The sequence below is a fragment of the Caretta caretta genome, chromosome 27 (assembly GCF_965140235.1).
Source record: "Caretta caretta isolate rCarCar2 chromosome 27, rCarCar1.hap1, whole genome shotgun sequence".
Classification (NCBI taxonomy): domain Eukaryota; kingdom Metazoa; phylum Chordata; order Testudines; family Cheloniidae; genus Caretta; species Caretta caretta.
In genome coordinates, this window is record NC_134232.1 from 1,332,403 (window position 1) to 1,349,566 (window position 17,164).

General features: G+C 41.6%; 1 protein-coding gene across 5 annotated transcripts in view; it reads right to left on the reverse strand.

Moving 5' to 3' along the window:
• MYO1D (myosin ID) overlaps nucleotides 1–17,164 on the reverse strand; it is a 383,172-nt gene that overhangs the window by 155,500 nt on the left and 210,508 nt on the right. For all 5 annotated transcript variants that reach the window (XM_048829695.2, XM_048829697.2, XM_075123527.1 and 2 more), the window contains exons 17-18: nucleotides 3,889–4,112; nucleotides 565–709 (exon numbers count right to left, since the gene is read on the reverse strand). In XM_048829695.2, coding sequence (XP_048685652.1) covers nucleotides 565–709; nucleotides 3,889–4,112 — 369 coding nt within the window. The remainder of the gene's footprint in view (nucleotides 1–564; nucleotides 710–3,888; nucleotides 4,113–17,164) is intronic.

Genomic DNA, 17,164 nt, shown 5'->3' on the forward strand with positions numbered 1-17,164 from the left:
AGACATTTCCTTGCAGTACAGAAAAACAGCATCCGGAGTTTTGCATGCTTTTCTAAAGGACCTTTTAGAAACAAAGGCTTAAGGGAAAAGGAAGGCTCTAATAAGCGGGAGCTACCTTTGAGGAAGACACATAAGGAAATTTCCACTACGCTCTCAGAGGCAGTTAAGCATTTTCCTCTGCCTAGTTCTTCCATTTATGCTATTTTCTAACTTCCACCCTAACGACTGCAATTTTATTCTCATGTTGCATTTTCCATCCTATCTCTGGGCACTGGAAGAGTCAACTGACGATGTTAATTGGTACTTGATTAACAATGGCCCCAAGAATAATGAGAATAAGGTTTGGTATTTACAAAATTATAGTTCTTAGCACAGTAAAAGTTGGAACCTTTTTGAAATGGTTTACAGACTACTTCTTAATGGAGGAGTTGGAATGCATTTAATTTTTAGAACACTCACTGTTTTCAGACTCTCCCCTCCTGATTCCCTTAGGCCTCACCAGGGAGGTTCTTCCCTATTCATCTGCACTGACGGAAGATTGAACATTTCTATCACAGCACTCACCGATGCAATATAGTTACCCTCCCAGGCTCTTTGTAGCCCAATATCTGCTCTGTGACCCTTCAACAATTCCATGGCAGCAACCTTAGCCCTGAGCTGAGGAAGATCTTCTGGTGGGATGCTCTTGATAAGCACATTTGCTCTCCACCTGAAAAAAGAACATCTAATCAACTCCAAAGTTTATCTGTGCCCCATAGCAAGACCAGACTAATCGGGAGCCTTACCTGATTTACACCGGGAGAGTTGGGGTAAACAGACTTTTCTAGCTGCCATTATTCAACTGAAGTCATTTTTCAAACAACACACTTAGTGACTTTGTAAGAGATGGCATCACAAAGTTCCATGTTTGTCGTCTCCAATTCCAGAATAAAATGTTTTCCTACCTGCTAGTCCTGTAAACATGCCCTGGCATCCAAGAATCATGCTGGGCTGTTAGCACATCACCAATAATAAAGGTTCTGCAAGCCAAATTCTTGGCTCAGCTACCCCATTTCCCTTTAATGACAGAACTGACCCAGCAACTGGAACTTGCTTAACTGTTGATGTGAAAACAGGAACACAGTCTACTTCACTCTTACTATTTGTGTTACAGGAACGCTCCAAAGCTTTAACCAAATTTGGGACCCGACTGGGTTAGACAGCCCCAACACTGAAGAGTTTACAATCTAACTGGACAAGCCAAACTAGTGCAGAAAGGGAAACAGAGGCACAGAGGTGAAGTGATCTATCTAAGGTCACTTAGCAGGTCAATGGCAGAATTAGGATTAGATCCAGGTCTCCTAACTCTCTGTGCAGTGCCCTATCCACTAGGCCACACTGTCTCCCATGCTTCTGTAGTAGTATTGGCTTTACAAGGCTAACGCTATTAAAAACCTTTTAGCCAAAGTCCGCTCTGACTCTGAACATATACAGGGAGCAGAGCTGTTCAATAAAGAGGCACCATTTTTACAGTCACTCTTCAAAATGCAGCCATGCTAATTTCTCTACTCTGTTGGACTAGCACCAGATGTTGATATTGCACCACTGAGTTTGAAAGCACTGATTTCTGATGCCTCTAAATACTGGGAGACAGTACTAAATATAGATTATAGATATTGTGGCAAGGCACCTCCTTCATCTCACCAGACTTAGCACTGCCCCCTCTGGCAATGGTGGGCCTTGAGTAAATCAGCCCTACCCTGGGCAGTGTTTGCCTTCCTCCTTCTGTGCTCCTTCAGCTGTGTTTTCAGGATATGCCCCAGGGTGGCCTAAGGAGTGATTCTTCACTGAACGAAAAAGAATCAGTCTTGTAAATACAAAAACAAAGAGGGATACCTTTCCCTGTCTCCTCGCTGGGTCAGGGTGTCATCCTGTTGCTTGCCAGGGGGTGTCAGTCCTTCCCCTAGCAGGCACTCAGGTTTGGTTGTTCCTCTATGTGAAGGAACACAGCCTCTCACCCTGGAGAAGCTTATTCCCCTGCTGCCACTAGCTTGTCTCTCTCTCACCCCTTTTCTCCCCCCCACCAGAGGAGGGGTTTTTAAAGGCCTCAGGCAGCCCTTAATTGGATCCAGATACCCCTGATTGACCTGAGGTAACCCCTTCTCAGCTTGTATGAAAAAGGGCCTTTAACGTTCGAGGGCTAATGTATCGGCCTTCCAGGACCCTCTTGCACAGGTCCATGTCTTCTGTCCCAGGCCCTGCAGAGACCTCTTTACGGTGCAGGTAGTCAGGCGTAGAGCATGTTGGCGCATGCCTTCCTGCGCCACTTCCGAGGGCTCCGATACAACCGGCAGCTCCTTTATCAGCTGCTCAGGGTTCAGCTGATCGCCATATTTGGGGTCGGGAAGGAATTATCCTCCAGGGCAGATTGGAAGAGGCCCTGGGGGTTTTTCGCCTTCCTCTGTAGCATGGGGCACAGGTCACTTGTTGGAAGATTCTCTGCACCTTGAAGTCTTTAAACCATGATTTGAGGACTTCAATAGCTCAGACACAGGTGAGAGGTTTATCGCAGAAGTGGGTGGGTGAGATTCTGTGGCCTGCATTGTGCAGTAGGTTGGACTAGATGATCATAATGGTCCCTTCTGACCTTAGTATCTGTGAATCTATGACTATCTCCATCCGAGAGGTCTTCCGCGAGACATCTCTGAGCTTCCGGTCTTCCACCAGGACGTGCTCCAGACCTGGAAGCTGGTTTTGCCAACCAGATCTGTGGCAGCCGCCAATGGGGTAGATCTCCTTGCGGAGCACCTGCTACACAATTCCCAACTCGGTGTACAGGTGGCGGAGTCCCCCTAGGTGCGCCAGAGGCTGGTCCTGGCAGGAGACACCAGGATCGGAGACCTCGTGGACTATGATCAGGGAAATTGCGTGGATCCCCTGACACTTGCTCAGCGCATGGGGCTCTCCACACTTCGTATTTCAGGAGATGAGGGCAGCCTTGTCGCCCGCCTCTCCGGCTCACCTCGAGCAGGTCCTGCGGAAGGGTGTTCCCTGCCCACCCCCATACCCTAGGCCCTCTGGATCTTTTTATCAGGCCCCTGTCCCATGAGCCTCCCTGGCTGCCCCACCCGTATACCTTGTGTGACCTGCAGCCAGTTTGCTTTCAAACTGCGCGATGGGCATATCTGTACACACTCGCGCTCCATACTCTCCATTTCCTCACCCTCATGTTCCGCACTGACACTAAATGGTAGGACCTAATGCCACCTGCTGAGGGTGAGGCACCCTGGTGGGTCAGCTTATACTCTACCTTGGCCCCATGGCACGCTGGGTAAGTTCCTCTCCACTCACATATCCAGGCAGAGTTCCTCTGGGCAGTGTCCGCTGGCTCTCTTGGCACCTTAGAGGAGCAGTGGGCGCTGTCCAGGGTTCTCTGCTCAGTGTCCCCTTCAGGTTACCTACTTTTGACCCACACACCCATCCTTGTTAGTTTTTCAGTGTTTCTCCCCCACACCCACCCCCATAATTATTTGAGTCCCAGGCTCAGTGGATCCTCCCCATAGGCTGGGGGAGGGTCCTTTAACCGTGGGCAGGCTTGTACCTAGTGCAGTTCACTTGTCCCCAATGCCTGTCCCTTTTGCAGCATGAGGGAGACCCTGGCGCACACCTATCTTGAGCTGTGGGCGGGCTTGTGCCCGCTCACCTCCCAGAACCCAATATGAAGACCCTCTTGCAGCTGTCCAATCTGACTTTGTCACAATATACATAATATGTCTTCTACAGAATACGGTAGATCTACTATATGAAAAATATATTCACATAGGAATCAATAGCCATTGTTAATTCTCATGTTTTAGTTTGTGACCAACGATGCCTCATTTCGAATGAAATAAAAGGTCTTCCTTGTACCTGTGATAAATTGCCTGCAGTGCTTCTTCGAAACGGCGCAGCACTTTTGGAGGGCTGGGCCACTTCACATGCTTTCCATAATCCCGCATGGACCTCACACTTTGGAAACGCCGGGTGACCTCACGGATGTAGGACTTCACTTTGTAGTGGCGGTAGCACTTAATTATTGTGAGGGCAGCCTTTGTCCTCTTATACCGAAGGCGGGCTAGTGTGCCCCTCCAGACCTAGAGGAGGAGAAGAGTTGAGATTTTTAACAATACAAAGCTATGAAATCATTTGACTTCTAATTTACTTTCACATTCTGTTCCTACCCAAGTTCTACAGCTTTTGTGCAGAAGGCAAAAAAGAAAGTTAGTGATGCAGTTCTGGGAGATTCGTTTTCGTTTTCTGTAAAACTTAAATTGAGCCAAAAAAACCCTGTTATACAGATGCTAATCCCAGAGCTGCTTCCATTCCTATGTACTTAGGGAGCAGAATTTTAGCGCAGTATCAGCTAGAAATGAATAAAATAAATTCAGCAAGAGATTAATTGATTTCAACCATCATCCTTCTATGGAATTAAGCAAATCTTTGGTTTGAGTTACATTCCCAAACACTTCATCCCTCATATCCTACTGTGCCACCGCCCTGCATTACAGGACTGAAGGAAAGGGAAAGGAAGAATGACAGGACAATAAGTATGGTGACCTCTGCTCAGCCAGATTCATCAGCACTCCCAGGATTCCCTACTACATATATCCTAGGGTGTACCACAAAACTCCGACAAGAAGCCCTAAAGCAGAAAATCTTGTATGCTCTCAGACTTCCTTTCAGATACACCATGCAAATAAAAAGGTAAGCCCCAGAGAGCCTGATTTCAAGGAGAGAGAAGATGGGTTAGGTAATATATTTTAGTGGACCAACTTCTTTTGATAAAAGAGACAAGCTCTGTGTAGCCTGAAAGCTTGTCTCTCTCACTGACAGCAGTTGGTCCAATAAAATATATTACCTCTTCCCCTTGTTGCTCTAATATCCTGGGACCAACACAGCTGCAACAACACTGTTTTCAAGTAGTCTTCCCACAGCAAGTGCTGACCTGTCTGCAGTTCTACCTCTATCAACACTAGTTTTTTGATTTCATTACAATGTATAAGAATCAACACTAGATTCTTGATTTCATTACAATGTACAAAAGAAAAAATTACCTTCACATGGGGGGAAATGCATTGCCCTAGCTGAGCAGGTAGCATTGTTCCTATCTTTCAGAGTAACAGCCGTGTTAGTCTGTATTCGCAAAAAGAAAAGGAGTACTTATGGCACCTTAGAGACTAACCAATTTATTTGAGCACGAGCTTTCGTGAGCTACAGCTCACTTCATCGGATGCCCGATGAAGTGAGCTGTAGCTCACGAAAGCTCGTGCTCAAATAAATTGGTTAGTCTCTAAGGTGCCACAAGTACTCCGTTCCTATCTTGTAACCAAGTAATTTTAATGTGTTCATTTGAGTGCTCTCCAGCTAACACGCACATTCCTGAGAAATCAGCAAACAGCTGCCCTTCCACTTTAGTATCATCTACCAAGGTGAAGGCTTATATTTTTGTTTTCTCATAGGGTCACACTTGAAAGATAATGAACATCCTACCCATGAAAAGACTGCTTTATAACTCACTCAGGGCTCTGATAGAGAATTTATTTATCACCTGAGATGCATCCTACAGCCCCACAGATGCACATCAAGCCTTCTATTTACACAAGGATTAATTACCTAATGCGATTTCCAGTGTGGCATTTATTTGTTGCATGAAGAGGTGTCAGAAGTTCTCTCTTGCAAGGTTTACTAAACATTTTCCTATATGTGTGAGAAGATTCTGGAGTACTGACCGAGGAAAAACAGATATACAGATGCTCTTCACTAAAGAGCTAGAATATTTAATGTTACTCTGAAACCAGAATATTTAAAGAGACACTAAGGCTCATGGGGCCTAAAAGGTACAGTAATATTTTCTCAGAATGACCCTCTCCTCATTTTCCTTTTTAACTCAAAGCCCTTGTGTAGTATTAAACATCTCCAACCAATGGCTAGAACTTCAACCTCAAGAGACTAGGCTTATTCCTGAAACAGACAGTAGGCTGCTCCCTTAAGTGTTAGAACATGCTGTCTCTGTAGTAATGTTCTCACCTTTAGCATGTCAAGAACTAAGGAGGACTCTGATCCCCTATGTAACATTGCCTAAGCCAGTGACTTCCAGGACAAAACAATTCTCCCACTACTTATTTCCTAGTATTTGCATTTTTTGTTAGCTGGTAACCACAACACAACACGATTGTGAGTCAATCTCCTCACCAGACACGTCCCGGGGTGAAGACAGTCCTTAGAGTACACAACGTTCGACCACTCTCTACACCTTTCTGCAGAAAATCCAGGCTTTAAACACTTGCAAACTTCAACCTTTTAAGGAAGCATTTACAGAATATGCACTATGGCCTATAGCATGGCCAGAGGGCATTATGTTCCAGGTAGCTGGAAGCATATTGTTACATATTGGCTAAGACCTTCCCTTTCATGAACCAAGCCATCAGAAATACAATTCCTACATTCCAAGGCTGGAAGGGACCATTGTGATTATCCAGTCTGATCTCCTCTACAACAGGCCATAGAAATTCCCCCAAAATAATCTGTAGAGCATCAGATCTGTTAGAAAAACATCCAGTCAAAAACTGTCAGTGATGGAGAATCCACCACAACCTTTGGTACATTGTTCCAATGGCTAATCACCCTATCAAAAATGTATGCCTTATTTCCAGTCTGAATTTCTCCTGCTTCAACTTCCAGCCACTGGATCATGTTATACCTTTCTCTTCTGGATTGAGGAGCCCATTATCACATATCTGTTCCCCATGTAGACTTACAGACTAATCGACTCACTCCTTAACCTTCTCTCTGTTAAACTAAATAGATTGAGCTCCTTGAATCAATCACTATAAGAAATGGTTTCTAATCCCTTAATCATTCTCTTGGCCCTTCTCTGAACCCTCTCCAATTTATCAACATCCTTGTGGAATTGTGGACACCAGAACTGGACACAGTACTCCAGCAGTGCCAATGAGCAACAGTTGTGTCTCCTGACAACATAGCACTGTTCACACCAGTGCTTTCGTCAGTGTAGCTTGTCTGTGTGTCTCTGGGTGTTTTTTTCACACCCCTGATCAACAAAAGTGCTAGTGTAGACATAGCCTCAGTCTCAAAAACAGCTACGCCATTTGGGCGGAAACTTTCCAAAACAATTCAGCCTTAACCAGACATCTGGCATGAAAAATTTCAACCCACACTGTTAAAGTATGGCAATGTTACACACAACTGAAAACAGGATCTTGTAGTGAGAAGTGTCAGGCTACTTTAATAGTCAGAGCTACTAGCCCCATCTATAATTAACCCCCCAAAGAATGTAAACTCTTGGGGGCTCTTTGACTTTATTTGGCTGTCTTATACCACGGTGAGCGTATAGTTAACACTTAAAATAACAGACTACCCAATAGCCATCAGAGAGCAATAGCATTAAATTATTGACCCAGACTGGATCTGAACTGGTGATCTGGAGGTGAAAGACTCTATATCATTAGCAGTCTTTTGATCCATACAGTGCTTCATTCATTCTCTCTCTCTCTCACACACACACACACTCACTCTTATACAACACAGGAGAAAAATACATTTCAGTATCTAACCAACCATTAAAATGAGGTAAATCATTTAGACACAGAGGGAAAATAAGCCTTAAGGGATCACCTTGAAAATATTCTAACTTTTTCCAAGGCTGTCTCCACTATTTGTTATGTGCAGCCTAACAGTAAGTACAACAGCAACCTTGAGAATGAATTTATATAAACACTATCATAGTCAGAGTAAAAACCATTAATCTAATTTTTAAAACTGTTCTTAACCCCTAGAACACAATAAAATTACTGATGATAATCTACAGACACACACTGAAGCAGAACAAAAACAAACAGTTTTAAGGTACAGCACAATCTAGTTTATTAGACTTCCAGTTAAGTACAAGTTGGTCACATCCCAAGAGCGCACATGCAGTGTCTCTGAAATCTTTGGAAATAAGGTAGTATTGGAGAAAAATCCTAGTGAAGCACCAATTGTCTGAGGCTTCTTTTACAGATGACATATCATATACTGTTTCAACTCTTGTTCTTATGATGCAACTGGAAACCTTTAATGGATCTCCCAGGTTATACCACAAAAGGGAAACTCACAGGCTTGTCAGACTTAAAACAGGGGGCCTGGGATTGCAATTCAGGCTTTCCAAGAGAATGCAGAGTAAACAGATTAGTTTAATAGAGGCTTTTTGGCAGCATGTCTTTAAGATGGACCTTATGGTAAATGAACTCCTTTGCACAGTACAGAGAGAACTGGAGTGCATATTGATCTATAAGAACCAAACCTGGAAAATAAAAGTGGATAATATAGAAAAAGCCCTTCTGACTGGATAACAAAATCTGGTAGACAGAAAGCTTAGTTACAAGTCAAATGTAAAGATATGAGAATCATCTCTCTGGGATTTCAGATATATCTGTCACTACAAATGATGACACCTATAGGTTGTGAGAGTAAAAACAAGCACTATCTCCCCCTCAAGTCCACTCTCCAGAGCTTACCAGCCAAGATAGGGGATGTCTGGTTTAAAAAAGTGGCCAACCTATGAGAAAAGAATGCTATTCATAAGAACCCTTGTCAATATTTTCAATTTTTATTGTAATCTTATTTATATAATATATATGTAATCTGTATTAACACAAAGCAAATGAAACAGTACTGCTATTTGACAAATTTTCTCAGCTATAGTATGAGTATATATAGCCCTAGCAAATTCAAGTACGATCCACAGTTAACCACAATTGCTTGGAATAGTAAAATCAGATTTCTGGGGTGAAATCCTGGCCCCTCTGAAACCAAAAGAACTGCCATTGACTTTGCAGGGCCAAGAGTTCACCCCAGATGTCTGAGTCAGCTTGGAGCACTGCCCTGAAGACCACTACTTCTATGGCTGATTCCACATCAGACTGAGAAATAGTATAAAATTTAATAAAATTGACAGCTAGCTGGAAATCCATGGATCTGCATAACTAAAGAGTATGAATTTAATTTGCATTTTCCTTCCGCTATTAAAGAAGAGTGGCAGAAAGCCTGTTGCTCAAGACATACGTTTAAATCTAGACTGAACAAAGCACTCGTACATGTTCAGCAGAGAACAATCTTGCGCTGGCCAAAGAAGGAACTAGACAACTTAGCACTGAAACAGCATGTCTGTCTTTTGCAAGGAACACCAGGGAATTAGAGATATAAAAATATAAGATAAAGAAAAACTGAGCACAATTCTACTATCAACTTCCTATCTTCCTGTGTAACAAGAAGGGAGTAGAAATTAAGAACAAACACTACTGAGCATGCTACAGAGGGATTTTACAGTGCTATTTGTGTAGGCTTCAAAAGTATTTTACACAATGATATCAATTGGATTCTTGTTAGTATTCCTCATTTTTATATTAAATTCTTAAAATTAGATGGTTAAATTTTAGCTTCTCAGCCTTGAAATATGGATAAGTTAGAAAAGAGTCTTGTTTGCTGTGTTTATAATTTTTATCTGTCAAATCCATGGGATGTCAAGAAAAAATTGAATGGATTGCCCTTGATGTTGTATGGAGGCTGCATCACTGCAGCGGTTGGCTTCATAGCAAGCAGTATCACAAAGTGGCTACAAACATCAGCCTTTCTAATCTAATTACCCAGTTGTGGCACTTCCCTGCGCTATACCCTCAGCCAACTATCAATGAAGAGCATGTCTGTCAAGGTTCCTTCCCCGCTCTGAACTCTAGGATACAGATGTGGAGACCTGCATGAAAGACCCCCTAAGCTTATTCTTACCAGCTTAGGTTAAAAACTTCCCCAAGGTACAAACTTTGCCTTGTCCTTGAACCGTATGCTGCCATCACCAAGCATTTTAAACAAAGAACAGGGAAAGAGCCCACTTGGAGACGTCTTCCCCCAAAATATCCCCCCAAGCCGTACACCCCTTTCCTGGGGAGGGCTTGATAAGAATCCTCACCAATTTGTACAGGTGAACACAGACCCAAACCCTTGGATTTTAGGAACAATGAAAAATCAATCCGGTTCTTAAAAGAAGAATTTTAATTAAAGAAAAGGTAAAAGAATCACCTCTATAAAATCAGGATGGTAAATACCTTACAGGGTAATCAGATTCAAAACATAGAGAATCCCTTTAGGCAAAAACCTTAAGTTACAAAAAGACACAAAAGCAGGAATATACATTCCATTCAGCACAGCTTCTTTTACCAGCCATTAAACAAAAGGAAATCTAACACATTTCTAGCTAGATTACTTACTAACTTAACAGGAGTTGTAAGGCTGCATTCCAGATCCGTTCCTGGCAAAAGCATCACAAAGACAGACAAACTCTTTGTTACCCCGCCTCCAGATTTGAAAGTATCTTGTCCCCTCATTGGTCATTTTGGGTCAGGTGCCAGCGAGGTTACCTTAGCTTCTTCACCCTTTACAGGTGAAAGGGTTTTTGCCTTTGGCCAGGAGGGATTTTATAGCACTGTATACAGAAAGGTGGTTACCCTTCTCTTTATATTTATGACAATGTCCCTAAGTCAAGTTGTCAAGACTACAAGAATTCACCCCTATATGCCATTGTAGGCAGTCTCCTCACACCATACCCTCCATAAACTTAACAAGCTCAGTCTTGAAGCCAGTTATGGTTTTTTGCCCTCACTTCTCCCCTTCAAAGGCTGTTCCAGAACTTCACTCCTCTGATGGTTAGAAACCTTCATCTAATTTCAAGCCTCAATTTGTTGATGGCCAGTTTATAGCCATTTGTTCTTGTGTGCACAATGGCACTTAAATAACTCCTCTCCCTCCCTCTTATTTATCCTTCTGATGTATTTAGAGATCAATCAGCTCTCCCCTCAGCCTTCTTTTGGTTAGACTCAAGACAAGGTCTTTGAGTCTCCTCTCATAATGTAGGTTTTCCATTCTTTGGATCTCCCTAATAGCCCTTCTCTGTACCTCAGCAGTTCTGTGGGTCGCGACGCTGTTTTAATGGAGTCGCCAAGGCTGGTGTTAGACTTGCTTCAGTCCTGGGCAACGGAGCTCAGGCTTTGGTTTCAGCCCTGGATGCCAAGGCTCAAGTTACAGTCCCCCTGCCCATGGCAGAAGTCCTCAAGCTTTGGTTTCCCTACCCCCCAGAGTCACCCTGGGCAGTCAGGCTTGGGCCCTCCCACTTGGGGAGGCAGGGTTTGAGCTTCTGTCCCGCTTCCTGGGATTGTGTAGTAATATTTATTGTTAGAAGGGGGTGGTAATGCAATGAAGTTTGAGAAAAGCTGCTGTACCTGTTCCAGTTTGAATTCATCTTTCTTAAACATGAGAGACCAGAACTGCACACAGTGTTCCAGGTGAGGTCTCACCAGTGCCTTGTATAACGGTACTAACACTTCCCTCTCTCTACTGGAAATATCTTGCCTGATACATCCTAGGACTGCATTAATCTTTTTCATAGCCGCATCACATTGGTGCTCATAGTCATCCTGTGATCAACCAATAGACACAGATTTTTCTCCTCCTCTGGCACTTCCAACTGATATGTCCCCAGCTTATAGCAAAAATTCTGGTTAGTCCCTAAATGCATGACCTTGCACTATTACATTTCATCCCATTTCTATTACTCCAGTTTACAAGGTTGTGCAGATCTTGTATGATATTCCGGTCCTCCTGAATAATGGCAATACCTCCCAACTTTGAGTCATCTGCTAATTTTATTAGCACACTCCTGCTTTTTGTGACAAGGTCATTAATAAAAATATTAAATAAGATTGGCCCCAAAACTGATCCCTGAGGAACTCCACTAGTAACCTCCCTCCAGCCTGACTGTTCACCTTTCAGTATGACCCACTGTTGTCTCCCCTTTAACCAGTTCCTTATCCACCTTTCAGTTCTCATATTAATCCCCATCTTCTCCAATTTAACTAATAATTTCCCATGTGGAACTGTATCTAATGCTTTGCCGAAATCCAGGTTGATTAAGCACTGCAGTGCAAAACAATATTCAGAATCAGGGTCAGCTTTGCTGCAACACCCATAGGATGTTCAGAAGATGCATTAGTGAGTTAAGAAAGCTCAGTTTGGCTTTCTTCGAAGTAACACACCACATGATCCTCAGTACAGGGAGAAAGTGAGTGAAAAAGGAACCTTCCTCTAAACCTTGTTTGCTCTCTCCCTCCAACCCCACACTTTGACAGTCATTTATTGCTCTGTTATGTCTACTTTAGACTGAAATCCTCCAGGCAAGTGCTTTCTGTATCCACCATGGCTAGATCCCAAATTTGTGGCCAAAGCAAGTTGTGCTTCTCCTGCATCCTGGAGGAGCTTTAACTTGTGGGAGGGTTGTATTTAAGAACTACACAGAGATGTGGAAAGATCAATAGATCAAAAAACAAAGGAGGAGAATTCATAATTTCTTTTTCCTTTCTAGTCATCTTTCCCCAGGTTATTGTCTGAGTGAAGTCACCAAGGGTGGGATTTGTGCTTTTTGATTTCTTGGGAAAAACCAAAATAAAAGGCAGATATCCAATCCTCTTATCCTGAATCAAAACTTGCTATAATTGACACACTCAAGCCAGGTGGTCAATAAAGGGTATATTCCAATTAAAATGCAAACCACCATAATGGCACTGGTGAGCTCCAATCTCTATATTTAGCAAGTGTCTGGCTCACTTTCCATCTAGGTTCCATAATTAATTAGACCCAAGGCTTGTGCATCCTTCCTAACTGCAGAATACGATTAGGAGCAAAGTCTTAATGCATTCATCTTCACCACTCAAACAACTGGTCTCTCCTAAAACTTTTGTTTACTAGGGCAAAGAAAGAGTTCCAGTTAAATATACATACTTACAACTAGCACCAGTGGAAAATTAGAGGGAAGAGACTTGACCTGAAATTGAGGTTTCTTCCCAGTTTTTGTTTTTTCATAAGAACCAATGATTGTTCTCTTCTGGACTGATTTCACTTTTCCTTTAATCCCCACATAACAGCAAGGTGATATGTGCTTTATGAGTGTCCATAGACAGATGGACCCAAATTCCCCCATACTACATTAGACTTTTAGCTACGTTTCAAGATGCTTCCAGCTAAGCCAATCTATACCATCACATGGACAGCTAATGTGGATTGGGCTTCACCAAACTGTGTTAGGAATTTTTCATGACACAGCCCATTATGGGTATCAATGCAATATTAACTTCAAAGTCTAGCCAGAACCACTTAAAAACCAAGGGAGTTTTAAAGCAGCGCCACACACAATATTCAACTGAATTTAAAAAATATGAATCTCCACCTATGTTCTTCTCCATTATTTAGTTTGCCCTGGATAGTTTCCCCAGTCTTTGGAAATCTGTTTCCCCAACCAGCTGTGGTGGTTAAATGGATAATGGGAAGCAGATGAGGAGTGTTCTTTAAAAGGGCCAATTTCACAAAGCTGAAAACATTTATGAGCCAAATCAGCTGGGAGGAAGAGTTTAATCGGAAAAATGTGAATGATAATTGGGAATTGCTTAAGAACACTTTACTAGATGCCCAAAAAGCCACAATCAAGGAATAAGGCTGTAAACCTAGTTTAGATAAGTGAAAGCACTATAAAATTAAAAAATATACAACAAACGGAAGGAAGGAGAAGATGATAGTAATGAATATAAATTAGAAACTAGGCATTACAAAAAATTGCTTCCTTTACCAAAGGGACACAGAGAAATATATGGTCAGCAAAGTTAAGGACAATAAGGAGGAATTTAACTACATTAGGAACAAAAAGAATAGTAATACTGGTAATGGCCCATTACTAGATGCAATGGTAGAATTATTAATTATTAGTAGTATTAATAGTAATGCAAAAAAGGCAGAAGTGTTCAATAAATATTTCTGTTCTGTAGCTGGAAAAATCAAATGATATGGTCATATGATGATGAAGAAATATCTACCATTCCAACAGTAAATTAGGAGGATGTTGAACAACAGCTACTATAGCTAGGCATTTTTAAATCAACTGATCCAGGAGCCCAAGAGTTTTAAAATAGCTTGTTGAGGAGATCACTGGACTATTAATGTTGATTTTCAGTAAGTCTTGGAACACTGGGGAAGCGCCAGAAGACTGGAAGAAAGCTAATGTTGTGATAATATTTTCAAAGGGTAAACAAGATGACTCAAGTAATTATAGGCTTGTCAGTCTGACATCAATCTCAAGCAAGATAATGGAGTGGCTGATATGAGACTCAACTAATACATTAAAGGAAGGTACTATAATTAATACCAAACAACATGGGTTTATGAAAAATAGATTTTGTCAAAGTAAGCTGATTTCCTTTTATTAGATTACAAGTTGGGTTGATAAAGTAATAGTGTTGACATAATATACTTAGAATTCTGTAAGGCATTTGACTGGTACAGCATGAAGTTTTGATTAAAAAACTAGAATAAAAAATTAACATGGTACACATTAAAATGGATTAAATGCTGGCTAACTGATAGGTCTCAAAACGTAACTGTAAATGGGGAATCCACATTGATTGGTTGTGTTTCTAAGGGGTCCCACAGGTCCTATGTTCATTATTTAACATTTTTATCAATGACCTGGAAGGGTGGGGGGGTGAGGGGGTGGGGTGGGGTGGGGTGGGAGAGGTCATCACTGAAAGTTTGACAATGACACAAAAACTGGGAGAATGATAAATAATGAAGAACAGATCACGGATACAGAGCATTCCGGATCTCTTAGTAAGCTGGGTACCAGCAAACAATTTGCACCTGAATGACTAAATGTAAATATATACATATAGGAACATAGAATGTAGGCCGTACTTACAGAATGGAGGACTCTACCCTACGAAGCAGTGACTGAACAGGATTTGGGGGGTTGTGGTGGATAATCAGCTGAACACATGAGATTCCAGTGCAATAATGTAGCCAAAAGGGCTAATGAGACCCTTGGATACATAAACAGGGGAATCCCAAGTAGGTTATTTTATCTTTGAATTTGGTGCTGGTGCGACTGCTGCTGGAATCTTGTGTCCAGTTCTGGTGTCCACAATTTAAGAAGGATGTTGATAAGTTGGAGAGGGTACAGAGAAGAGCCATGAGAATGATTAAAGGATTAGATACCATGCCTTATAGTGATAGATTTTAGGAGCTCAATTTATGTAGCTTAACAAAGAGAAGGTTATCTGGTGAGCTGATTACACTAAGTACCTGCAAGGGGGAACAAATATTTAATAATGGGCTCTTCAATCTAGCAGACAAAGGTATAACAGGATCCAAAAGTTCAAGCAGAAGGTAGACAGATTCAGACTACAAATAAGGCATAAATTTTTAAAACAGGGTAATTAACGCCTGAAATTACCTACCACAGTTGTGCTAGCTTCTTCATCACTGACCAAGATTTGATGTTTTTCTAAAAGATCTGCTCTAGGACTTATTTTGGGGGAGTTCTCTGCCCTGTGTTGTGCATAAGGTCAGGCTAGATGGTCCCTTCTGGCCTTGGAATCTGTCAATCTAAGGTACATTGGCTATGACATGGAATACGAATCATTCTCCTTCTATGAAATAGTGGGCAGGAGTCCTCCAAAAGTGTATTGAATCATATAGTTGTTTCTTACCCATGTATATTCAGCACTAAATCTAAGAATACATCAAGGTCATGTTGTACAGACAGTTATGCTGTGCAGAAAAAGGATAATCTAATATGCATGGTATCCCACATTCATATTCCAACTGTATGTTGCCAGCATAATCAAGAGAAAAATGCAACTCCAAAGCCACAACAGCTGCTGTAATTCATTCTGTGTGTATGGTTTAGAAAGGATTCAGTAATGCAACTTCTTTCTGAAACTGCTATGATTTATTGAGCAGCTTTTATCTTGTACAGGGTCCAGGCTTCTGCCTGACCAAGCTGGAATTTCAACACCTGAGTCTGGCACAACTTGAGGACGTAGAGCATATATGTCTGAAAAATCAAGATATGTGCTACAGTTCTTACTAGCAGCCATTACTAGGTATTCCCCCTGGTCACATTTTTGATGATTCTAAAGTAGTTATCACCTTCTGGTTTTCCTTTCTCAAAGCAAATATTTTTAGGTAAATGTAATTATACTTTCTTAGATTTTTTAAATTAAAGAGCTTGTCCAAAAGCTTTGTACACAAATTAAAATGTACAATTCACACAAAACCACAAGAATTTTTTGTACTCTACCTTCTGAAGTGTTCACCTTTAAGTATAAAGTACAGTATAATTCATGTGTTTTGCTTTAATGCACAATCTACATCATATTTCTGTGCAAGATATGGACACGTGTTAAAATACATGCCAATAGGCATGGTGGTCTTCTCAGTTCTAGCCAGCAGGTTAACAAAAGGGGTGTGCAGGTATATCTTCAAAGTTTGAACTGAAATTCAGCCAAACTCTACCAAAATTCACACAACTAAAATAAACCTAATCCAGATTAACCCAACCTTCACAATCACCAACAAACCAGGCAAAAACCAAAATTAAATATTCTGTTCTAGGGACTCCAATCTTCCCATTTCTCTCAATCTTCCCCACAAAGCCCAAGAAAATAGCTGGCCTTGCAAAGTGCCTGTAAGGCCATAAATTTGGGCTATTTTGGACATGGGGTGGTAACAGCATCTCAGTCGCGGACCTTTAATAGAAAACCAAGATCTGGATTTGTACAGACAGCGCATAATTTCCAGACAATATAAAATGACTCATTAAGACTATGAGATGATGCTATCCAAACATACAAACAAGCACAAAGTGCAGTTTAAATTAAAAAAACAAACCAAGCCTTTATAAATTAAATACCAGTTTCATGCTGCTGAAGGTACATGAATCTTGGAAAAACAGTTCATGCTTGCTATAACCTAACACACTCCTTCCCAGTAAGCCTCCTTCACACTTGCCTGAAGTGTTTCATGATCAATATTTCATGCTGCCCTAGTATAGTTGCCCTCAAGGCATCCAAACTAAGAAGAAGAAAAAAACTACCCTAGCTAGAAAATTCACATAGATGTGAACCTTGCTACACAGCTTCTGAAAGGTCTCAAAATGGCAGATGTTATTAAACATTTAAGTCAAAGGTGCAGCACATAAATAGCATGCAGGGCTGCATTTAGCTCCTCTGTACACCAGGTGTTAGAGAACAAATGCTCAAACCTGAAGCCAGGT